Raw genomic sequence first — 27,515 nt, 5'->3', positions numbered from 1 at the left:
ATTAATACGCGTAGGTTCCCCACTTTCTATCGAATTCTAGAGGCATTACTTATAGAGTTGCGGAACATAACGCACTATTATCAGATACCACCAGGAACAAGAAGAGATCGTTGGCGAGGAGATAAGAAATCTTTGGCAGTAGTTTGATATAATCATTATGTCAACTGACAGACGGGTGCCACCTCAGTCTACCCGCGATCATGGACCACTGCAAAGTGTTCGAAACATTGGGTTTCCTAAAATGTATAATTTTAAATATAAGCGATTAATCCGATTAAAATAGTTTCATTTAAAATGTTTAAAATATTTTTATTTGTAAAGATGAAGAACAGCATGAAGCTCTACACAATATGATTATTATTTCAGAAGCAAGAGTATGAGTGATTTAAATAAATGTATAAATAAAAAGCGTATTCAACTTAAAGTAAAAATTTATTTATAAATCAAATGCTCACAACATTATTATTATTATTTCAATATAAAATTCGTATATTCACAATTCAATTAAGGCATCGTCATGGATTCAAAGTTATTTTTTATTTACTAAAAACAAACTTAAAACTTATTTAGTAAAAATGTCAAGTGTCAGCCATTTTACATCTTGAGATTTTTACTTTGGTCCACAAATTTAATTAAAAATTAAAAAGAAATATATTTTTTAGGAAAAACGATGATTCGGGCAATTATTTTTTCATCGCATCACCCAAAATGTTTAACTTAAAAGAAAAAAAACATATTTTATTAACTTAAACATAAAGAATAAAATAAAGGCAGTTAAAGTATATAGTATACGTTAAAGTATTGAAATTATTATTTTTCATATTTTAATTAAATTCACACGTATATTTTGGCACGAATTGTTGTTCATTTAAAAAAAAGTGCTATAAAAATATATTTTATAATAAAAATCGTGTAAATAATGTCAAAAATAGTTGAAATTCACACAAATGAAAACCATTGTCAAATTTTTGGTTTCGTCCTTCGAAACTTTTAGTGAAATTTCAAAGCTTAGATACAATTAAAGGTTTAAAAAATATATTATCAAAAAAAAAAAAATACAAACGAACAAACAAATTAAATAAGAAATATTTATAAGTATTATTATTATTAAATAATTATTGCCGTTTAATCTTATTTACTTATAAAATATAAGTAAAATATTTGAACACAAATTGCAACAAAAATAAAAAAATAACAATGAAATTATAACAAACAAATATATTTTTATAGGGAAAATAAACTTTGAAAGTAACAAAACAGTAATCGTTTATTGAAATTATCTCTAATTATCTACTTTGAGTGGTCGAGACTTGTGTTTTTCCAAGTGAATAATCTTTTAATAAAGGCAAAAAATTGCTCATTTAAAAAAAATGCAAATAAAAAAAGACGAAACATTATTTAGATTTCAAACTAAATCTTCTTGCAAATTAAAAAGGCAGTAATAACAACAAAAATAAAAAATCCCTACTAACAAAAGAAAAAACAACCTAAAGAATTCTTTTTTCAAAAAAGAAAAAAATTACAATATTTTTTTATTAATAAAATAAAATGTCGCCGCCTACTTGGAGTGCACGAGGTTGAGGAACTCCTCCCTGGTCTTGGGGTCGTCGCGGAAGACGCCCAGCATCGTCGACGTCACCGTCTTGCTGTTGATCTTCTGGACGCCTCTCATCACCATGCACATGTGACTGCAAAATGTATGGTTTTTGTCTTATTTTTTTTATTTCACGCTGTACGAAGCATGTAACAGCATAGGCAGATTGAAGTTAGTGTTAAGACACTGCGTTCTACACTTTCCAAATTTTTCGAGGCATTGCGTGTCGAGTGGTGGAACTCAACGCCGGGCTTTTGCTTAGTGGCTAGAGTGAAAATGTGAAAATATTAAGAAATAATAATTGATTCCTTCGAGTGGGTATATTCTGTATACAGTAGGGCAGGCAGAGGGAGCCTGCCCTACTGTATACAGCAGAGTAGGCAGAGGATACCTCGTGTTAACACACTCCGTTCCCCACTTTCCACCAAGTTCCCCATTTTGCGCCATAACAGGCCTCTAACTCTTAACTAAATAACCACTAATAAGCCACTCACACTCCCTCAATGACGACGGCGACGCCGGCCGGTCGCACCGCCTGCGTCACCGCCACCGCTATTTGCTTGGTGAGTCTCTCCTGCACTTGGAGACGACGCGAGTAGATTTCTACGATCCTGTTAAATTATCAAACATTTATTATTAAACTCATATAATATTGTTGAGATGTGGATTCGAAGCTCTCTTAGAGAGATATTATATGTTTATTTTTATTTACTCTAATAACAAGACAGAACATCGTTGCATTCTGGTAATACACATAATTTTAAAATTGTGCGATGCGGGGATAACGAATGTCTTAAGATTAGGTTCTGTCTAGGTTTTGAATTTCAATTGAATTGAATTTCAATGTATGCATTCAATTATATTAAATTGAAAGAAATAAAAAAAGATATTGACAATGAAACGTGAAGCCTCCATATACAAAATAAAATAATAATAAGGTTAGTAAAAAAAAAATTCTAATAAAGCAAGGTAAATTACAAATTCCTTAAATAATATATATTTTAATAAAATAATATATACAATTATTGCCAAGTCCTTTCTAATTACTGTTACGAATATTTATAAAATTTAAAAAAAAAATCTTACCTCGCTAATTTGCTTAATCCAAGAATTTTTCCTTGGGGCAGGTATCCGATAGATACTTTCCCGTAGAAAGGTACAAGATGGTGCTCGCACATAGAGAACATTTCGATGTCTTTCACAACGACCATTTCGTCGGTGTCTTCGTCGAATATCGCGTTGTTCAGGACTTCTAAAATTTGGGAAAATATATTTTTAGTATACATTTGTAATTTTTATTTGCGTAGTTTATTTGTATAGTTTGATGTCTTTTTTATGCTTCACGCTGTATCCGACATATAGCAGGGTAGGCAGAGGGAACCTGAGAACCTAGTGCTTAAACACTACGTTCCTATTAATAACGGACCGGAAGTCTCGTTTCCCGCTATCCATCTAATTTTGGAGAAATTCCGTCCGAAACTTAACGCACTTTGCCTTATTACCTGAGCGAGGAAATGCGAATATTTAATTTCGTCAAGTGGGAATTGAAACATAATACCTATCGTGTTAATAGCCAGCCAGGTTCCAGCTAAAGCAATATATATATAAAAATTCGTCACGTATATACTATAATACTGGCTAAATTCCATTTGTAATAAGTAAAATCGTTGGGCAAAACAGGATTGTGCAAAAGAAAAGTATGGGTAAGAATCTCCACTCGAGGAGTTTTTCTACACGAGCAGCCGTCGCGTCGTGGCGCGGTACATTCAGTGGAAAGTGTAGAATGGAGAGTCTTAACACTAGGCCCTCTCTGAATGCTCTAGACAAGTAGGGACGCTTAGAAAATAAAAATAAAAATTACCGTCTAAACTCTGATCGTATCCTTTGGTAAAGAATAACATAGCTTTGGCAGCGCGCTCTGGTGTCTTTAATAGACCTTGTCTCTCGGGGTCTTCTCCTAGGCCTGGAAATTATAAAAAAAAAAACAATAATAATAAAAAATCTGGAATTTCAATGACATATTTATAATTTTGTAATTTGGCACTTCTTTAAATTTGATACTTCTTTGATTCATATTTTTGTATGTTCAAGCATATTTCACAATTTTGTGTATGATTGTGAAAATTATTAATGTAAGCGATAATTTTGTATCATATAACGCTTATAAAGTAAAAAAGCATTTATGAAAGTTGGCTAATAACTATTAAATAAGTAGGTAACACGTGTAGATATAACAAGCAAACAAAAGTAATTTATAATGTCAGCAAAAATATTTGCAACACATTTAGTTTTGGGTATTTTTTTTTATTAATTTATTTTCTATTTAAGAAATACAGATAAAATAGAGAGTAGAGAGAATTTTTAAAGAAAGATGATATTATGTATTATGAGTAAATTTTAAACCATTTTGAATATTTACCTGTAAGTAGTAATCTGTAAGAGTTAGCCATGTCGGGTAGTAAGGCCTCTCTGGTCGGTGGTCTGTGGTCCAATTCAAGGTCATGGTGGAATGTGCAGTTTTCATGGCCTGTTGACAATGAAAAATACATATAAACAATACAAAAAATACATATAAATATTTTTGACGCCGTTTGACTCGTAAATGTCAGACGGCCTCAGGTTGTCGGTTCGATTCCCACTCGTGGGAATAATTTTTTTTTATTTTTTGGCTTTGATAGCAGGAAGAAAAAAAAAGGTGTTCTCCTACAGTGCGGCCATCTACCTACCTTGTTATAATATATCATTAAAAGCTTGCCTTATTTACATATTTATATGTATACTAGTGGACCCGAACGCGGCTACGCCCGCTTGAACTATACGAATATTTATTAAATATATTTATGAAATTATTTTCAGTTTTCAGAGATACGTTAAACAAGCTCATTTTGGGTGACGTTTTATAACAATAAACTTTGCAAATCGTTGCTTAGCAACGCGACAGTTGTTATTAACATGGCGGAATAAATTGCATGTCAAATTAATAAGTATTTTAATATATTGGTATATATCGAAAATATTACAAATATGAGAAAAAAAAGTATCCTATGTTCATCCCGAGACCCTCAAGTATCTCTATATGAGTATTTTATCACAATTAAAATAGCAGTTTGGCCCTGATTGCGTTAAAGACAGACAGACAGACAGACAGACAGAGTTACTTTCGAATTTATAATATAGGTATGGATACAGTGTGCAAACATACATTCATAAGTATAATTATTACAATAACAGTCTACCTACATTAATAAATTGTTTCGAATAACCACTTATATTTTTTGCCCCATTTTCCAAGTACATATAATTTGGGTGACTCGTAAATACCTCCTTATTTTCAAGGTGAGAATAACAATATGAGAATGCATTATTTATACTGTTTCCATTAGAATATTGTATATTTGAGGCTTACATGGGAGAATAAATGAAGAGTGAATTGCGGGGAAATGAATGATTAATATTTTAATTTCTTCGCGCCTGTACCAAACCAGAAGCGCGGCGTTAAGTCCTGCCGCTCAACACGCAATGCCTCGAAAAATTGGGAAGAAAGTGGGTAACGGAGTATGTGAACATTTCAGTTGCTAAACAGAGGCAACAACTACCTACTTTGCTATAAACGCAATACTGAAGCCAGTCGTGGCCTAAATAATATAGATTTATTTATAAACTACATATTACTATACATACGCAGTTATAATGAAAGGTATATATATATGTATGTAAAGGTATTATATTTTAATATCATCAAAAAAATACAGCTAAACTACCAAATTAACACAAATATGCCGACGCGACGTGAACTTTCAAACGACTATGAAATTTAACTAAATATTGCATCAGCACTAATCAGCTTGTTTTAGTTTAAAATAACAAAATGATTATTATTATTTAAGGTACCTTCGTAATTCGTGATGCCAGCGTTTTTTTTATGAAAATAGCTTTTTTTTACTTAGATTAAATAAATGTAACTTTGTGCCCAAAGGAGCACAGAGTGGACTGTGAACGCATTGGTCGTGGGTTCGATTCTCAGTCGAGGAAAGGAAATATTTATTTAAATTTATATTTCGCGGCATTGAGTTCTGCCACTCAACGAGCAATGCGGAGAATTCGGCGGAAAATGGGGAACGGAGTGTCTTAACGCTATGTTCCCTCTGCCTGCCTTGCTCTATGTGGGATACAGCGTGTAGCTGATTTTTTTTTAATAAATCGTCATGGCCCAGCGGGGCAGTGTTCTGACAGTAAGGTTGTTGGTTCGATTACTAATTATTGGGAATGAATTATTTTTATCAACCAAAATGTGAAGTCGAGTTTCTTTATTATAGTTTAGTGTTAAGATACTCGGCACGACTCAGCGCTTTGACTTGTTATCAGAGCAGGAAAACGAAAATATTTTTTACCTCGGGCGGGAATCGAAACAACAACCGTTACGGATAAACACCATGCCGCGTCGTGATAACAGCATACTTATCATATACATAATATATTTCAAGTATTCGAACTTAAAACGTTCTAGTAGATGTCAACAACTGCGCTACAAGAGCTTTTTTTTAATGAAAATATACTTAAATCTAAATATAGAATTTATCGTTATTTACGTATCTTAATAAATTATTATCTTAAATTTATGTTTAGCGGCTCCTTTTCGTGTTGAGGTCAGTAGCCTAACTAAATTCATATATAAAATACACAATTTATTAAGTTTTAATATTTTTTCAAAATTTTTCATTATGTAGTCTTAATTATTATCTTAATTACATCAACGAAACACAAATTTTATCATATAATTTATATAATATGTATATTTTTAATTTATTTTTAACGCTTTTAAAATGCCTTACCAAGTTATTATTTTCGTAAGAAATTCAAAAAAACAACAGATATTTCTAAAATATCCATTTTGATACTTAAAAATGATTTTAATTACTTTAATCGATCTTAATTTAAGAATGCAAATTTAAATTTAATTTGAATTTGCTATGTATTAGGATATTAGTCCTAATAAAACAATAAAAATATTATAAATGTGAAAGTTTGTGAGGATAAATGGTTGTTCCACTTTCACGCAAAAATAACTGAACGGATTTATACGAAACTTTACAACTTATACATCAAAATAATTTATATTAAAGTTTTTAGTTAATTTGACTATACTTTAAGAAAAAGTATAAGCAGGCGAAGCCGCTAGAAAGAGCTAAATAAGTAACCAACAAAAGAACCCACCAGGTGTCGTCGATGTCCGCGGCGTCATAGGCGTCCCGGGTACTTCAAGTTCACTGTCATCGTTGTGAAAGCCCTTCAAGGCTTCCGGAGTTTTCTTATATTTGCTTACAAATGATTTGTTTATATCACCATTTTCTTTGTCCTCAGATATCGAATTTCTTATGGACTTAGAGCTAACGCGACGTATTAGCGACGAAGGGGGCACTATTTCGCTCAAATCTTTTCCGTTTACCGCCATTTTTTCATATAGTCTAGAATTATTAGTTATTTTTTTCTTATTATTTTACGTAAATTGCGGTTATTTAATTGTTATTCTCGTACGTGTGTACGCCTTGCTATTACAAAACGAAATGCTTGAAAGGTTAATGGTAGTGTTACTTGATAACCTATTGTTGGTCTTTTGTTTCATTTGCCAGTACGCACTGATATCAAAATGTTCTATCATATTTGGTGAATAAAAAATAAAGAAGTGATAAGAAAAAAAGGAGGATATTAGAAGAGCCTCCCCATTTTCCTCTTATTATATAAATTCTGCGTGTTGGGTATCTAAATTTTTTGATGCAATTTTATAAAATCAAAATATGGTTTGTTAATAAGTATCATCATATTGTAAACATGACGCAGTTAAGACGTATTTATTTAAAAATAGTAGTATAAGGTTCAATACACAATAGAAAAAATATTGCAGAAATTCTAGTGTTTAGATTCTCCGTCCTCGTCTTTTCGATATATTGTGTGTTGAGCGGTAAATATGTATTTGTATATTATAAAATTAAAACTCATCACGTAATGCCTCTAGAATTCATCGGGAAGGGGGGAAGGGAGTGTCTTAACACTAGGTTCTCTGTGCTTACCCTACTATGTGCGGGATACAGCGTATATATTATATTTTTTAATTAAATATTAAGGAGTATCAAAGAAAACGACAATGTTTTCCTTAAAAATAATGGGGTTAGGTAAATCACTTTCAAAATTATCTAAAATTATGAAAAAAAAAAACTAAAAATAGACAATTTCACTAAATATTGACACGGAACTGAATCCGCACCGACCTATATATAAGGCTATGGTATATGGTAACAAATGCAAATGTACCGTAGAATGAGTTAAGCTGTACAAGATTAATAATATAACATTATTAGAGCAAGGTAGCTAGGTAAATGTGTCAATAAGTTTGACCTAGAAATGGCAGGCTGCGTGCACCGATCACAATGCTGATGAATGAATAAAATAGTATTAACATAGGTACATAAAAAAAGTAACTAACTAACTAACTAACTCATAATTAACTCACTATTTCGTGTGTTAACGAGATTTTGGACGGACGACGGTTGTGGGTTTGATTAATATCATTATTTTCCCCTTTAATGAGAGGACTAGGGAAAATGCCATAATTTGTATTTTTACGAAAAGTACATTCTACATGTTTATTTGCTCTGGCACCAAGGCAAAGAGCCCAGGGTTGAGTTCCGCTAAAAACAATCTTAACACTAGTTTCATATGTAGGATTGATGTTTCGATTTGCCTACCCGAGGAAGAAAATGAAAATGAAAATATTAAATATAAAATTCCTTCGGGTGGACGGTCTCTTATACGTGTGTAATATAAAAAAATATACTAAAATATAGATAAAGATAAAGTAAAAGGAAGCCTAAATTAATATTCTATACAGATTATATAGATTAAGCTACGCAATACTCACGATAATGTTACATAGAGAGTGAACTTAAATGTGCTTTGACTATAAATAGTAAGCACTTTCAGTTTCGTTTACTATTATGTTTCTTTGGTAAATGCTATCTTTTTGTTAATGTTAGTATCTTTTTGTTTTTTTAGCTTTATGCTGTATTCTGCATATATTAGGGTAAAGGAGGGAACATAGTGTTGAGACACTCCGTTCTTTATACATCACCCAATTTTCGATACATTGCATGTTGAACGGTGGAACTTAGCTATTGATATAGTTTGATTATGGACAATTTCTTTTACGACATAGTATTTTTTTCAATTCTCCACTCTTCGTCTGTTTTAATTTAAATAGCCTATTGAAAGATGTAATATAACAACGCACTTTAAGTGTATGTGAGAAACTGTCTATTTGGAGGTAGTGAGCCTTTAAACTTACAATCAAACAAATCTCAGCTGCGAAACGATGACGTCAGCACTAAAAGTTAAACTACTGTGCTGTAACTATAACTAAATCAAACCAATTGACGGTTGACCTTTAACGCTTTGTAGGGACAGAAAAAAAAATGTGTAAATGTAATTTTATATATATATCGACTCCTTGATAGTGAATTTGACGTTTTTATGAATAGTATAATAATATTGTAGTAGACATGGCTCAAATTTAATATGGAATATTTTTGTTAAGTACGGGTTTTGTATTCCATGCAAATTTATACATGTATAAAGTAAATGCTTTAGGTACTTATATTTCAATAACTGTTTTTATTAAATTGTTCATGTATTTAGAGACTATGTTTGCTTTACGCAGCGTTAAGTTCCACCAGTCAATATACAATGATTCAAAATTAGGGGTGCGTTGAGACTTAAATCTTTTAACATTATATTCCCTATGCTTCTCCTGCTATGCGGGGAAGAGCGTAAAATTGTTATATTTGAATTATAGTTGTGCTAGTTAATAAACCAGTAAAACTATATCTTTAAAATATAGTTCCTTGAACGAAATTCAATTCATTCATAACCAATTCATAATTGCAATTATCCAAAAAATATTGTATAGTTTTCAATATTATATTTTTATGCCAACCGTACATTAGATGATATAACAAAGATGTCTAGGTTCATGAGAATTCTTCTAACACTGTCCATAAAAGGAACAATAACATTGGAACGTGCAAATTTAACTGTTGCTTCTATGATATAATAGTTTTTCTATATACATGCATATGTAGAGAGTGATGTGTCTCTACGTTTTTTATTTCCATATAATATACAAAGTAAAATTCAAAATGTTCTTTATTGAAATAGACTTTTTCAACTATTTATAAAAGTATGTTGCTTTTAAATTATATAAACAAATACTAATAATAAAAAAATAATGTATATATTTTTTATTTGTATATGTTTTATATTGAAATATAAAATTATTTATATGTACATATATTTATTTGAAATCTATATTTATAGAAATTAATAGAGCAAACGAGGTATTAGTTTTATTAAAATTTACTGTCGTTATGCAGCGGGATAACGTCTCACTTTTAATCCCACCGAGGAAAGAATTATTTATATAACTTATTTTAAATTGCCCGCTCTGCTAGACAGTGCACCGCGTTAAGCTCCGCCATTATAAACGCAATATCATAAAATTGGACGAAATGTAAGGAGCGGAGTTTATAATCACTTAGCAACATCTAGATTGTCAAAGATTTATGATCAAAAATATAATATCCTTATAAAAATAGAAAGTGTAAGAAAGTAGAGCACACTGTTATAAAATGATGTGACAACGGGTTCAGAATACGAATTAGTTTTAAGCGATATCTTTTGTGGCTATAATTAAATCTGTTTATTTTTTCTTTTTGATTGTATCAAACATAAGATAAACGTGTGATAAGGGAAAATATATCTTTTATGAGGTGACGGTAAACGTGACGGTTGTGAATTTAATTCCCACTCGGGGGAACGTTTCATTTCATTTATTCGGTCTGGTAACGATCTAAAGCGCGGCGTTGAGTTCCGCCACTCAACACGGAATACCTCGAGAATTTGGAGAAAAGTAGGAAAGTGAAGAGTGGAGAGTAAAGTGTTTTGACATTATCCTCTGCCCACCATGCTATATGCGGGATACAGTAAATCTAAAAAAAAATATAAGGATTTGAATTTGATACTATATGAGTAAACATAATTTGTACCTTAAATACCGGAAGTTGTGGTTAACCACATGTTAATTGATTTATTGATTAATAAAATAATGTATAAACGTAACTATTTCCGGTATAATTATAATATATAGGTATAATTATCTTCAATTTAACGTTTTTCTTTGCTCAAGCAAAATTTTTATTTTATTATATTATTTTTATTATATACGCATACCGCTCTATGCGTGAAAACTAAATAAGCGTGAAGTTGCAAAGCGTGAAACCGACATATACCGAAAAAGGGAGTGATTGAACACTAAACTCATTGTGCCCACTCCAATCGCGCAAAATATAATATGTTGATAAAAAATATTGGTTTTTAACTTATTCACAGGCGCATATGTTAGTTATATTGTAATTGGTGTCAATTCTAAGTATCAAACGACCTTAGCTCAAGTGAATGCCTGTCCTTATTTTAACTTTGGGCCAGAATTTTAACTATTGTTTAATTTATAGATTTTAACTAAATATTGTTTTAAAATACGCCATTTGGAGGCTGAACGAACACGAATGGGTGTGGGTTTGATTCCCATTCGTATTTTTATAGCTTGACGGTATATTCCTACTCCATATATTAATACATATACCTACTTATAGTAAGTAGATGGGTGACAATAATAAAATTTAAATTATAAATTTTGTAAAACCTTGAAAGTCGGTTAATACAAGGTATAACGAGTGTTTTCAAAAAAATACTATAATTATTAATTTATAGGCATTTTTTTAACTTGCAAAACTTGTATTTTTGTTTTTGTTTTTATCTTGTTATATATAAGGAAATGATTGGAAGGAAATCAAGCGATAGTAAAACACAATTCAATATCGTTAAAACTACTTATATAAAAAAATAAGTAACGTGATATATAAGTCAAAAATATAAATAAAACAGTATTAACCGATGAAGTAATCTTAAGCGCGGCGTTAGGTTCCGCCACTACGACTCGAAAATTGGACACAAACTTGGGAACAGAATGTATTAGCACTAAGTTCCCTATTTCTTACCCTACTATATTCGGAATAGAAGCTACAAAAACGAATATTATTAGAATAATTTTAACTATTTGAATAATTGTTAATGATTATGATGTTATTATATAGGCATGCATTTCTATAATGCATAGTAAGGTTAGAAAAATGTGACTTGAAGTATATTTATCTATATAAAAACCTTGAATCTATTAGTGACAGGCAACATTTGGTAAGAACAACGTAGTAAGGGAGGATAGACGTAGAAGATAGTGTGAATGGTCCATAAATGCTCAAAATGCTAACAATTTAAACTAGTTGTAACAAGCATAGAAGAATTTCGCTTCGACGCGACGTTTAGATTAGGCGTGGGTTCGAGTCCCGCTAAGTATTTATTTTTATTTTTTCAGAAAATACTTTTCTATCTTTACTTTAGAAAATGTTAAAAATATATAAAAATAGTATCCAATACTTCTGACTCTATAACAAGTATATAACAAGAAATATCAAATGACTCAAAGTAATATAAGCATTCATATCTGTCGGTTATAAAAAGTTATAGGTACTCAAAAAATATGTAAATCAAAATGAAACTTAAAATTTAGGTGAGTTTTTGTAAACTAAACTAAGCAGTAAGAAAAAAGTAATAAAACAGTGTTTTCAAACATCGTTATTTTTAGAATAATTCTTTAAGCATTAATATTTACCAAAATATACATTTTTGACATTATGCATTTTTGATATTAGAAACATATTTTCACGTGATAGTTGGGGGTTCAATTTCAAGATGTGCTATATTTTTTCCAGAAATTATATCATTTTTATAGAAAACTTTGTCAACATTAGATCAAGACATCAATGTCTCGATTGAGAACAAGACAAGAACAAGAATTCGAGTCATTCGTGTATTAAAAGCGTAATTTAACACCGCAGCCGCATTGAAAGAGTAATTTCTATCAGAGAAGGAATACGAAAATGAATTAAATTCCCCTATGAGGATAGAACCTACAACCAAATCATTATGTCACTTATAGTTGAGATGCTTCTCTACTGTGCTACGATGGTCTCAATGTTTTTTTTAGCTTCTCGCTGTAGAAAACAGTTAAGGTCCTCATTATAATATTATGTAATAGAATAGCAAAGCCTAAAGGATAAGGAGCAACATTATAGTTATTATAGAAATAACTATAATGTTGCATATCTATCTATGTATCTATCTACATCACAATTCAGAGTTCTTATCTAAGTCTAGATAAGTGTAAGATAAGTTAAATTTAATGGTAACGTTGTTGTATTTAATAGCAATGGGATAATGTGAATTATTTTATTTTCTCAAGTAAGGCTGTGCGGTGTTTAGTTCCGTTGCTCAACACGAAATGTCTTGAATGCGGGAAAACAGTAAAAGCAAATGTCAGAATACTCTGTCTCTTCAGGTGAAGAGTGGCTGAACTCTTGGTTTTCTTTGCCTATCCTGCTAAATGTAGAATAAAGCGTGATGCTCAAAAGGACTAGCCCTCTAGTTGATTATTTGTCCAGATTCTAATGTTAATATGAAAGTAATAATAGGATAATGAAAATAATAAAAACAACAAATAAAATTTTAAAGAATACAGAGGCTGGCTCTGGCGTTATATCTCAGGTTAAGCAACAATATAAAGATTAATCTATCGATTTATGCAATGTTGTGAAATAAATCAACCTAAAAAAAAATCTTCAAGCTGTTTCCCGAATATAGCAGAATATGCAGAAGGAATCTACTGCGAAGACATTCCGTTCTACACGTACTCCTAAATATTAGAAATACTGCGAGTTGAGTGGTAGAACTCAACACCACGCTTTGTATTGTTAATTAATAATTATCTTAATTTCTCCCGAGTGGAAATTGAACCCATAACCGTTGTGTTTACAATTGAACACTGTACCGCTGCGTTTTTAATCATCAAAAGCTCTTTAAAGCTTAAATTCGCTTCCCAACACACAGTGTAGATATACATATGTGCCTACCTATAGTTATTGTTAAAATATTTACTATAATATAATAGTTCAATTTTAATTACTTTTTTGATATAATTTGTACTGGACCTTAAAAACAATGAACCAACAATTGTGAAACAAGACAATAACAAATCTAAGAACTAAAATTCAACGATTTTTTTTATAATTACTAGCATATCATGCATGTACTTATAATTACTATCGTAATAAAAATAAAATCAATTTGAATATGTAAAACTAATGATATTATTTTAAATTTATAGATTATAGCTCAAAAAGTCCTAAGTTCATCAAAGCCAAGGCTATTTTATTTTCCTACTTACTTCAAGCACTTGTCACAAATTAAATAACCGCAATCCACTGATTTAAATGAACAAAATTTAAGTAAATAAATAAATTAATTAAAATTTTTAATATAATATACGTGCGTACGCTAAAACGTGTTATGGCTGACTGAGAGTGAATCGAGCAACAGATGACTATAAAGACCTTGCGCATGTGAAAAGTTGAAAATCAATATAACCTGTTGAGTTTCGCGGCTTTTTCTTTTCGTGTCAAATTTTTGGGCGCAGCGTTGAGTTACGTTTAACACACTGTGTTTGGAATTTGGGTAAGTGTCTCAACTCTAGGCTGTTTCCGTGAAATTAAAGAATAGTATAAATTCAAAAAATAAAATGATGACACTATCTTTTTTATTTAAGCAAATCAATAGTGTATTAACATATTAAATAAAAACTCTATGTGTAAAAAGCGTCAATGCAAATAGAAAAAAATTGCAATAGACTTATGCAAGTATAACTTTTAAGTTGTCAAAATCCAAAGAGTTGCCAACCACTCGAAAGGTAGTTCAACATTTTATAAAGGGGGTGTGGATTTGAATCCTGTTTTACAAAAAGAAAATCCACTATAAGGATTAAGTATTTCATAACTTTAATCCACAGTACATTAATGTTAAATCATTAATTTATATATTTTCAGCTTTTTACTAACTTATTAAAGATTTAACTATTAGTAATAACTTACAATTGTTTTGTTTTTTTTTTCAATTTTTTTTCTTTCTCATAGCTCTTCTTACGCCTTATTTATTATTGATTTAGTTTTTCTAATCGCCCCAACATAATCTATATTAGTATAAAAATTCTCCTAGAAGAATTTATACCTACCCATATATATATACCTTAAGTTTAGTTTAATTAGTCATCACTTAAGTAAATATTTTAACTATACAATGTACACTGTACATACTTATATGAGACCAACGTAGAGCAGCGGCACAACGTCTGACTATAAATGCGACGGTTGTGGGTTCGATTCCTAATCGGGGGAATGAATTATTTTCATTTCTTGTTCTGGTAACGAGGCACGTAATCCGTTGAGTTCCATCACTCAACATGGAATATGCTCTTAACTCTGTTATATGCTGAATTCAAGCTGTATCCTGCATATAGCAAGGTAGGCTGTGGGGACCTGGTGTTAAGATACTCCGTTCCCATTAAGATACTTCCGTTCTCTATTTTCCGCAGAATTCTGGAGATATTGCGTGTTGAGTGGCGGAATACAACGCTGCAATTTACAGTGACACTAGAGCCAAGAAATTAAAATATTAAATATTTCATTTCCTCGAGCGGGAATCGAACCCATAGACTGTCGCGTTTACAGTCACATGCTAACCCTGCGTCACAACTGCTCTCAAAGATACGTATTTGCATAATTTAATCACAATTAACTCTAATTAATGTTTCTGAGCTCGATTGTAATTCTAATGGAAAAATTACAACAATTTATACATATATGGGTTAAATCATTACGGAAAAAAATACAATACAAAAAAGTTACTTAGATTTATTTATCTATTTCAATGCAGTTTCCGTGTAGTAACAATAGTAATCTATATATATAAAAGGACTTGTCCTCACTGACTGAGGTAAGACGCGAGCACAGCCGTAACCGCTGTGCGTAGAAACGTAAAGTTTGGACAGACGTTTACTATCGTAATCTGGACATCCACTAAGAAGGGATTTTGAAAATTTTTAACTCTAAAGGGGTGAAATAGGGATTGAAAGTTTGTATGGATTTTTTTTTAAATCGGCACCGATTTTTATAAAAGTTGAAATTTAGATTTTTAAAAGTATTTAATTGAACACGTGTTTCATGGTTTATTAGAATTCACCCCCTAAAGGTAAAAATAAGGGGTTGAAAGATTGTATGGAAAAATCTTAACTCGCTACCGAAATGTATAAAGTTTGAAATTTAGACTCTTAAAAATATTTCATTGAACACATATTTTATGGTTTATTAGAATTCACTCCTAAATAAGCAAGCGAAGCTGCGCGCGTCCGCTAGTTATATACTCACTCTTTACTTATTTTACTTTATAATATCATGTGGTTTTTTTATTCTTCTTAATTTTAATGGTTTAAGGTAGGTCAGGTCTTTGAAATTAATTTTCAATATTGCTATAGATTAAGCAGTGTGAATAAATCAATTTAATTAGCCTATATTTTTTTATATTCCAACGCAAAAAGAATATTCCACTTCAAGCTAGTCGTTCCAGTTATTTTTACGTTCAACCAAGGAAAATCTCTTTATTTTTAATATTAATATTATTATATATAGGTATAGATTTTCCATTTTTATTTTACAGATATTATGTATTATTTAACAATATAAATAAAATTACTTATTACCACGGAAATTGAACCTATGGCCAATGCGTACAGTACCAATGATGTGACCTTATACTATTAAATTAATTTTCAAAGATCTTCAGTTTCAAGGGTTCCCGCATACTTAGCAGAGTAGACAGAGGGAACCTAGTTCTAATGCATTATGTATCCAGTGGTGGGACTTAACGCCGGAACCAGAAAACCTTGATAAGAACGCACCTTGATAAGAAGACACGCATAAACAAATCGCTTGAAACAGGATTTTAATGAGTGACTCGTGGAAATCACAGTTTCGCATTGTTCCGTAAATATTTTATCTTTTTTTACAACGTTATTTATAAATATGCTAATAACGAGGTGTCGTGATATGGGTTATTTCAAATTAGTTTATGTAATATCCTGATCTGGAAATCCCCTGAAGTAACGGGTAAATGTAAAAACCCAAGGCGTTAGTTTCACGAAGAAAGTTGTATTTATCTTTTATGTGACATAAAATCAAACGAACGTCATAAAAGATTTAATTGTAAATTTATATAATTCTACTAGAGATTCACCGCGGCTTCGCCCGCTTGAACTAGTTTTACATTATAGCCAAATGGTAATATATTTTAAAAATATATGGTTTTTTTTATAAAATCTATCCTATTTCCTTTTTGATACCTCTAAGAATATGTGTACAAAGTTTCATGATAATTGATTGAGTAATTTTGGCGTTAAAACGTAACAAACAATCTTACAACCAAATTCATAATATTAGAATGAATACTAGTAGCCTGATACAATGTACGTATCTCGTATTTTCTCTTTCCCACAAGAATTTTGAGCTTTCTCTCTTACTGCTCATCTATATCTCCTAACCTAGCTGTATGCCAAATTTCAACTTTTAAGTCCCTATTAAATAGTAATAATTAGTAACTAAATTATTTTCATATACAAAATACCATAGTCATACTAAAAAAATCCCCGAGTACATTGTACTTTGACGTAATTACCTGCGCTTGCGCCGACGTTTGACATCGTCAGCACAACGTCAACTAATTTCTAGCTATTCGGTAATTTGATATGTGGTGACATAAAAAAGTAAAAAAAAACCTTATTACGCATTTTTGAAAGCTTACTCAAGCATGAATTACAAAAACTGTATTTTATTAGATTAAAGCTAGTGATTTTACCCATACTTTTGTCCATAATTGGATTTTAAATATTAAGTGAAATAAACTATTATATAGGAAAAATATGATATAGGAAAAAACGTGAAGCGTCTTATTGCTAATTTACAGAGATAAAACGTTCCTTTCTTTTTTGAGAATATTTTTTTGATGTAAGGACTTGAAAGTAGAGAACTGTTTTTGAGTTTCCATAGATGCAGGAGATATGAAAACTGTAAAGAAATTAACAATACGTAGCCCAAAAATTGCATAAATGACATTGAACCTTGAACCTTTCTGCCATCCAATATTAATTAAATTGTTTCTCATATAGTTAGTTGATTATAGCGGATATCTTCCGGTAGGCAAATGTAATATTGATAGGTTTTTGATTATACATTAAATATATTGATATGACTATAATGATGTCTGTATATTATGCAGGCAATTTGGTTTTTTGTTTTATATAGTTATTTTATTTATTACTTAGTTTGTTAAATTTGTTGATTAATATTGTTTTTAATAAAAATGTATATTTAATTTTAAATTGCTCAAATTGTAGAATTATTATTCATAATTTTTATAGATATATGGCAGAGGGAATCTGGGAACCTAGTGTTAAGACACTCCGTTCCCATAAATCACTTCCGTTCCCCATTTTCCATCGAATTCTGGAGGCAAAAGCAAGAATTGCATAAGAAGCAAAGGCGAAGCAAGAACGAAGGCGTACGAAGAAATGAAAATATAAAATATCTAATTTATTCAAGGGGGAGAATCGAACCCACAATCTGTTGCGTTTACAATCGCACGACTGATCTCCATTCATATTGTTCATTACGCGGCGTTTAATTCCGCCTCCCAATATACAATGTTAATTAAGAAATGCGTGTGCGTCTAAGATATAATGTAGGTATGTTTTATTTAGGAAATTTCAAGTTCGTGATTGAAATTTCCATTATGTCAATTATAGTACCTATATAGATTTATTACACCACAGGATTGCCCATTGTTTCATTTTTATGTTTTTCATTTCGAAATAATGAAGTCTATAAAAGAACATGAAATAAATAAATATGTAAGATTACATAATAATAAATGAATAATTAGATAAATATATAAAATAAATCAAATATTTATAATCACATTATATTATGATTTATTAAAGTATATATTTTTAGCTTCAGACTGCATTTATATATAGAAATACTTTATGTATAGGAAGAAGAAAATGAGTGAGACTAGAAGAGACTGTCCGTTTACCGAGGCACCGCCCAATTTTCGCGACATTGTATTGACAGGAACTCAACACCGAGCTTTGTCTTGTTATTCTTTATCTCTTTAATTTATTTTTATATTGCAGTGCTAGTGATTATTTATTTTAATAGAACATGTTAACCATTATAATCAATGAAATCCGCAAACGAAATAAAAAATGAAAAAATTGACTCAAGACAATATTTTAGGCTCATAGAAGTTATTTTATCTTATCTTTATCTTTGTATTTCAGAATTATTTCTTAGACATGAGTGACACGTAAAAATATCTTTATGAAACCAAATGAAATTATCTTCACGCTGTATCCCGCACTCAACCAAGTAGGCAGTGAGAACCTAATGTTAGGACACTCCATTTTCTTTTGTTTTTTCCACTCCCCGCCAAATTCTGGAGACATTGCGTGTTGAGTGGCGGAACTCAACGCCTTTACTTTAAGCCTATAAAAGCACTGTAAGGTCTCTTGAAACCTAGAATAATACTAGAAATTGGATGAAATTACACACGCAGGCTTTTGAGCCACTTCAACGTAAAGTGATAAGATTGCTTTCCACTAGATAGTACTTTGAAATGCTATTGAATACGATTATGTTGAATAAACACTATTGTAACGTAGTGGAAGAGTGAAGTGAGTGAGTGTGAGTGAGAAAATAGCTACGGGTTCAATATTCATAAATGATGAAATACCTATATTGGTAAGAATGTCGTAAATATGAAACGAATACTTGTTACGAAAATTTAGAGGAAAATGGAGAATGGAATGTCTTAACACTAGATTTCCCGAACTACCCTGCTTTATACAGAATATAGCGTGAGGTTGAGAAAATATTTTTTCTTAGGCTAGGCAAAATTCGGTTTTGAGTTGAGCCTAGAACCAGCTTCACGCTGAAGATGCTTGAGAACTCTTGACACGCAGCGAAGAAAAGAAAATATAAATTAAAATAAATATTTCATTTTCTCGAGTGGGGATCAAACCCACAACCACACAATCACACACATTCACAAGTCACATTTACAATCACACAATTGTGTTGTTTTACAATTAAAATAAAATTATATACCAGTAAGCTCTATATTATTATCATTAACTAGCGGACCCGGACGGGGCTACGCCTGCTTGAAATATAAGAATATAATTTCTATAGAAATATAATTTCAATCTAGATGAAATGCTAAAAGTGACTATTATATTTATTTTCATAAGGATCAATATCAAAATGATGCGGTAACGGTCGCGTAGCGACGACGGTTGTTATTAACATGGCAGAATAAATTGCATGTCAAATTAGAAATAAGTATTTTAATTTATTAGTATATATGTGTAATGTAATATTATATAGCCTATAGCACTTCTGAAGAATGCAGCTTTCATACAAAACAAAAACAATGTAAATCGAACCAGTAGATCCTGAGATCTTAGCGTTCAAACAAACAAACAAACAAACAAACAAACTCTTCCGCTTTATTATATTAGTATAGATATACTGTTTACTTAATATTTATATCATGATTATGTAATTGAAAGTATTCATAATTATTTTTATCATATTTTATAGTTTGGCAAAGTTTCAAGTGGAATGCGACGCTAGAATATATTTGTATATAAGCTCATTATGAACTAGACTTTACATCCTGTTTTGCCTGCATGGTTGACCTGTAAGCTATAACAAGTGGTAAGTTACTTAGTAGGTATTGCTTCATACACTTCTTCAAATACATCTGCTGTGTGCGGGATACAGCGTGAAGCGTTTTATATTTATTTTTAACATCAGTTTCAAGGAGATCGAGCAGGGTCGAGATAAAAAACGTTAAAATTTTTATACATTTTCTAAAAAACATGTTTTTTCAGACGAGAGAGACGAGAGAAATACTGACTAACAAGAGATATTTCGCGTGCTGAGTGGCTTAACGCTTTGCCTCGTTACCAGATTTTCTCGAGTGGGGGTCAAACCCACAACCATCGCGCTCACAGTCAGACGCAGTGCCTTATTACTTACTAGCGTACGCGCGCAGCTTCGCTTGCGTAATTAGAGGTGAATTTTAATAACCCATGAAACATGTGTTCAATGAAATATTTTTAAGAGTCTAAATTTCAAATTTTATAAAAATCGGTGGCGCTTTAAAGATTTTTCCATACAAACTTTCAACCCCTATTTCCCCCCTTTAGGGTTAAAGTTTTTCAAAATCCCTTCTTAGTGGATGTCCAGATTACAAAAGTAAATATCTGTCCAAATTTCACGTTTCTACGCACAGCGGTTACGGCTGTGCGTGCGTCTTACCTCAGTCAGTGAGGACAAGTCCTTTTATATATATAGATAGATTAATATTAATTAGTTTTAATTAGGTTGACACCTTCGTAGCGGTTTCGAAGTGACAGTCACGATGTTTGCGGTTCAAATACAATACAACAAATACATATAATAAGCAATGGATATTTTAGTTTGCGGTCAATATTTAACACCATATTGTGACACATATGACACAGTTGCCACACGCTGGAATATATATGATGAATGCGGATTTAAATCTGAGTGGGTAATATTTAATATATTTTTGGGATTTCCTTGTAAGGTACGACTAAAGTAGCAAATGCAACAATTTGAATAGAATGTGAAAAAAAAACAATATTTTGGTGAAAAGGGTCATTATAAAATTATCCATATCCATTAATTTTTGTCCAATTTTCGAAATATTGTGAGTTAAGCGGTTCGCGATATTTTAAATTTAACTTTTCACGAGTTAGAACCAAACCCACAACCGTAGTGTTTACATTTTACAATCATATACAATTATGAAATGAATAATGAATAAAAAATATCTAACAGTAAAATTGAAACTAACCTAACCAAAAAATAAAACCAATTAAATATTATATATTTTTTTTAAATAACAAAAGTTAAAAATAATATATCCTTGTACCTATTTATAGCTAAAAGTTATTATTTTAAACTGATTTGTACAAACAATGAAGATTGTTCACGATATTTTATACAATAAAGTCGTTAATTTGAAAATAATTACAGTTTTTTATGAAGTGACGGTTAAGTGTAATAGTGTGACCAGTTCATCTTTGGTTCAAGGATATTCGGTGGATTCACCCTTTTTCACGTGATAGCGGGCTGGAATGAGGTAAATTAGTGTTGAGATACTCCGTTCTCCACTTTTGATTGTATTGTAGGTTAACGGAAACAGTGACCTATAAAACACAGCGTCACAACTGGCCTCACACATATCTCGTAAAATCTCGTCAAGTCGCAATTAAAAGATAATTGCGTTGACTTGCAAGCTTAATTTTTCATGCTTCAAGGGATCGTAGACCTGGATATTTGATCAATCAAAAATTGAAAAACACAAGACCTTCACTTTTTGGTCTCGGGTGTCGGGTAAATAGTATTTTTTTAGAAAGCAGGACACCTAGTGTTATGACACTCGGTTTCTCAATAAGATATTTTCATTCCCCCTTGAGGCATTGTATTTTGAGTAGCGTAACTCAAAAGTAAAAATATTAAATATTTCACTCCTTCGAATGGGAATTGATATACAATTATTCAATACTCCTAGTATCTTTGATTGTAAAGTCATATAATTGAATGAACATAATCTTAGAGGTCGAGTAAGAATTTCCAAAATACACGTGACCTTCAAACAACCTTGTACGTTTCGAAAATTAAATCGGAAGATTGTTATCTTAAGAAAGGAACTAATTATTTCTTGCAAGGTTTTTTATATCACTATTTCTTATGTACATGTATATAGATATATGTAATTATACATATATAATACTAGCTTTAACCCACGGTTTACGGTCATAATAACTAAGTGTAATAGAGGTGGCAATTGTCACTTTATAAGGGATCAAGTTACCCTAACACTGACCTCAGGCATTGTGCGAAAATTGAAATTGTTAATATAATATAGCCTATTGTGTATAGCCCATAGCCTTTCACGTTAAGTGGATTATCCAACATGAAAAGAAGCTTTTAATTTGAAGGACTATTTTCAGAGTTTTTTTTTGTATGGCTCAACCATACAAACTTTTCAGATTTATTATTACGATATATTTTTAGGGACCGTATTTCAAAGGAAAAATAAAAAAACGAAATGCTTATAGAATCGCTGTGTTGTCCGTCTGTCCGTTTCTCAAGATCGTTTACGAGTATCTCAAGATCGCGTGAAGGTATCAAGCTTAAAATTAATATCTAATGTTCATGTATACGTTCCCTTGTAGAACAAAAAAAAATTAAGCTTCTAATTCATCGCAAACAAAAAATATGAGCATTTATGTATTGACTTTACTGCATATTGTATGAAATTGGCCGTGTATAGTTCCCATGGACCTACAGTTATATTTGCTAAGAAGTGAGAACTTACAATACAAATGAAAGAAAAATCCGAAAAAAGCAAAATTTATAGGTTAAATACCTGTAAATATGAATTAATAAACGTTTTCCGACGTAAAAATCGAATACACTACCATCGCGCGAGTAGTAATTTTTTTAACTGCGCCACAATTGTATCAAAGTTTAAATTTACAGGTTTGACTGGTTTGAGAGGTCACGCACCAAATTATGCACACTTATGACGTCAACAGCCGGTCGTTTTGATAAAAAATTGTATTAAATACTGTTTATAATTTTTTATATATATTTTGATTTTCGGGGTCGATTTGGCAATACTATTGCAGTATGTACTGTAAAAGGAGTGAACACGCGAAGTGTCAGATGAATATTTGATCAAAAAAAATATTAAACAATTTTTTTCACTGAAAAAGCGTTCTCGAGTTATTTAAAAAGTTTTAAAAATAGACATGATTATAAATACATTCGTGGGAAAAAATATTTTGTCTCAATTTTTTTTAATTTAAATTCACTTGGAGGATGTTGAGTAGGTTCGTGGAATGTACATATATGCGTCTGGTAAGTATTTTTGAATCTGACACAATTTTATTTATTTTTCAGTTTAATGCTGTATCCTGCACATAGCAGGGTAGGATGAGGAAACTTGGGACAAAACAATTAATCCATTTCCGTTCCCCACTTTCCGCCGAATTCCTGATGCATTGCGTATTGAGTGGCGGAACTTACCACCGTAATTTGCCTACCAGAGTGATGAAACTATTAAATATAATGTATCAAATATAATTCGATTAAATCGGGGTTCATTTGCCGGAGTGGGAATCGAACCCACAATCGTCACGTACTGTGACGCGCTACACCCTTCTGTTCCTGGCAAGAGACGGATTATACTTGAAATATGATTTTCAATCAATTATCTAACAAAAGTTGATGATTCACAAGTTTCCGCTTAGTTAGTCTCCGAGCGTCATGGTCTAATTAACATCAAGGTTCTATTAAATAATATTTGTAATTCTTACGCTTTAATGACTTAAGTGCACCCATATTATAAAAAAATATAAGTATAATAAGAAAAAAAAATAAATTTATTTTATACGATTGATTTTGTAAATTTTATAATACGAGTATATAGGAGCGTGTTCGAATCCCGCCATGTAACATTTTTTATGCGTTCAACATGTCTCAAAACTTCGTCTGGGATTGGGATTGAGACTAATTTAGGGACTATTAAGTGGGACAGCGTTTTAACGCAATGTCTCTAATATTGGACGGAAAGTAGGAAACAGAGTGTCTGAACATTAAGTTCCCTCTGCCTACCCTGATATGCGGGAAAAAGCATGAAACTGATTTGCTTTATTGAAAAAAATATGTGTTATCGTATCGAAAATGTGTTTTCCAATACTCTACATTTTTTAAATTGTCTTTGAAGAAAAAAAATAATTGCATATCAACAATAGAGGAAAAATTGGTTTCAATAATATTTTTTAAATATTTAAACCATTTTTCCCTGTCTTAGTAAATGTAATTAGTACCTATTAAAATTTTAACAACTATGTGTAATGTACTTTATTGACATGTTAATTGTTTTTAGTTGTATATGTATATTAAATAGTTATTGCTAAGGCTTATACGGTTAATAAATATTGTTGTTTTAACTTATATTTTTAGTTTCGTCCATCTCACATATAGCAAGATAGGCAGAGGGAAAGCGAAGCGAAGGAAATATTCTTTTCAGCTTTACGTTCGTTACGTTCTTAAATTAAATATTTTTTTTGGCTAAGTGTGGAATAACCCTATAAAAATATTAAAAACTTGATATTAATTGCAATATTAATGTAAAACAAAAGTCTGACCCTGATACTCTAAAAGGTCATGTAATAGATTTAATAACAAAATATACATATGTATATAAGAGAAAGGTTATAAAATGACAACTCGTTCATTTCCTGTTTCCTCTACGGTCACCAGTTCAAATCCTGTATAATAACATAGAAAGGAGAGAAGAAGGATTTGTCACTTCGAGGTCATGAAATGGAAGCACGAAGGTCATAGAATCATTTCTAAGTCTAATTCTGATTCAACGTTAAGGAACCGTTGCGTAATGTAATTGTATCTAAACGTGTGTTATGGGTCAATGTTATCTATATACGTGTTAGATACAAAAAAATAGCAAAAAAAATATGTTCGACATAAAAATAAGAATATTGTAAAGAAAAAACTAATGAAAAACAATTTTATATCTCCTATATATATGTATACAAATAAAATATTTAGTTTCATTCGATGCCTGCCAGTTTTAATATTAATAAATAGAATAAGTTATGTATTTTTTTTATTCTATGGTAATATATACAATTTTATAAAAAGTTCTACGGGGTAAAGTTATTTGATACTTGGAAATTTCCTTATTTGATTAGATTTGATTAGAAGAGGCTAGTCATAGCGCAGGTTATGGGTTCAATTTAGGTTCGAATGTAATATTTCATATTTATAAAAAAAAAGAAACAGAAATAATTTAAGCTAGCAGAACGCGAACTGATATCAAATAAAAAAACAGCAGCGAGTGCATAACATTAGAATTCAAAATTCAATTTCAATTGCAAAATATTCTTTATTTAAATAATCTTATGTAAGTAAATTTGAATCGTCGAATGAGAATAAAATAAAGAAAAGCAGTTCAGAATCTAAAAGCTAGAATACATATGGAAGGCAAAGTTTAGACCAGCGATGCCTGATGCCATCTCGATTTTAGCGGGATGTCTCGATTTTTAGCCCAAAATTTAAAGGAAGGGCTTAGTCTCGCTGTCCACGGATTGTGAGATTTTTTTAATATAAAGAAGTATATTGAGAAGCAGTGTATAACTAAGACTATGCTGTCTTACAGGATAAACAAAACAATTATTGTTTAAATAAATTGACGGTTTTCCATAAAAAAAATAGTATTGTAATCTATTACCATTAGAAACTCACATAAATTTACAACATAAAACAATGAAAACCACTGATTATTTTTTTCCTACATCTCGATTTTGAAGTACTTAAGATTCCAGCTTTTCTACTTAACACTTTTACAAATCCCTCGTTTCCTCCAGATAAAATCTGGCAACTCCAGTCTCAAATTTCATCATAGCACAAGAATGAACGTAATAGTTCAATTGGCAACGAGTGCTTGGATGATCAACATGAAGCGCGGGTTCGAGTCCCGTTAAATATAATTTTATTTAAAAATATTCAAATATACTTTATATATTTTCATATTAAGCTTTTCTTAATAGGATATATGGATGAAATATACATACGTTTATAAATAATATACAATTGTATTAAAATATAATACCTATTATAAATATTATATTATATATTTATTAATTATTTCCTTAACACCTAAAAAGGACATATTTCTACTAGGTACGTAGTTTTAATTAGTTTTCTGCGTCAAGTGAAATCCCATCGATGACTAATTTTACTTATTTATTGTAACCTATTTAATATAAGCTTATTTTTTTTTCAATTTTTTATACGTAGCTAATTATTATTGACTGTATAAAATCAACTATTAATTTTAAGACATAATTTTATTTATAAGAAATGAATTATTATGTAGTTTTATAACTATATACATATATACAAATTTCAATGATATATACTTATTTAGTACTGTTTTGTTCTACAGAAATTTTAAGCTTAAATCGAATATTAATCAAGATTAAAAAAGTATAAACTATTAAGTGCCTTAAGTTGAATAAGAAATACTCACCATTATCAGCTTTTTTTCCATTTTTGGCGACGATTTTGGAATCATTTCCATTTTTGGCGGCAATTATGGAATCATTTCCATTTTTGGCAACTATTAGCGAATCGTTTCCATTTTCCTTTGCAGCTACGAGCTCCTTCATTATCACAGTTAGAAATTAATAAAAAAAATAAAATAAAATGCGCACGTTTCGCGCGCTTTCCAACGTCACTTTGACACTACAAGTGGCAATGGCGGCAATTGGAGCGGGGAACCGTTTATGTTACGCCAAGGTAAGCTCGATTGAATATCGAATTAAATATTTTATTATGAATAAAGAAAAAAAGGTACAACTAATCTTTGACTCAACTATGCTCAACCGATTTGTAACTGAAATAAAATTTCCTTGGCTGAACGAATTTATAGTCTTCGCTTATATTTTTTTTTACACAGTGTCTATGACAGCGGTCGGAATAAAAATGGCGCGTGCAAAGCGTTTTTATTTATTTATATACATATATATATAGAGACGTTGTTATTTTTGTTGTTTAATATTGTGTAATAATAGTTATATAAATTTATTTGATTTAACATCATTAATTGTAACAGTGATTAGAAGATATTACTATAAGAAAAAATATGAGATATTGCATCACCTATTTCTTATTTGTAGAACTCACAA

General features: G+C 30.8%; 1 protein-coding gene across 4 annotated transcripts; it reads right to left on the bottom strand.

The window, feature by feature from the left end:
• Nucleotides 1–413: 413 nt before the first annotated feature.
• Pu (GTP cyclohydrolase punch) lies at nt 414–27,308 on the bottom strand. Of its 4 annotated transcripts, XM_085187675.1 has the most exons (7): nt 13,983–14,131; nt 6,809–7,059; nt 4,014–4,121; nt 3,456–3,557; nt 2,681–2,846; nt 2,089–2,205; nt 414–1,688 (listed from the first exon to the last, which is right to left on the bottom strand). In XM_085187675.1, exons 2-7 carry the CDS (start codon nt 7,044–7,046, stop codon nt 1,559–1,561), a joined length of 861 nt encoding a protein of 286 aa, XP_085043801.1. In that variant the 5' UTR covers nt 7,047–7,059; nt 13,983–14,131; the 3' UTR covers nt 414–1,558. The 4 variants fall into 4 exon arrangements, with proteins under 4 accessions (XP_085043801.1, XP_085043819.1, XP_085043809.1 ...); XM_085187693.1 differs by lacking the exons at nt 6,809–7,059; nt 13,983–14,131 and adding an exon at nt 26,858–27,308; XM_085187683.1 differs by lacking the exon at nt 13,983–14,131 and having other exon boundaries at nt 6,809–7,082.
• Nucleotides 27,309–27,515: the final 207 nt, after the last annotated feature.

This window comes from Heliconius melpomene, chromosome 1 (assembly GCF_056956725.1).
Source record: "Heliconius melpomene rosina isolate 202511_hmr_F chromosome 1, ASM5695672v1, whole genome shotgun sequence".
NCBI classification, from domain to species: domain Eukaryota; kingdom Metazoa; phylum Arthropoda; class Insecta; order Lepidoptera; family Nymphalidae; genus Heliconius; species Heliconius melpomene.
This window is presented reverse-complemented; position numbering and strand designations above follow the sequence as displayed.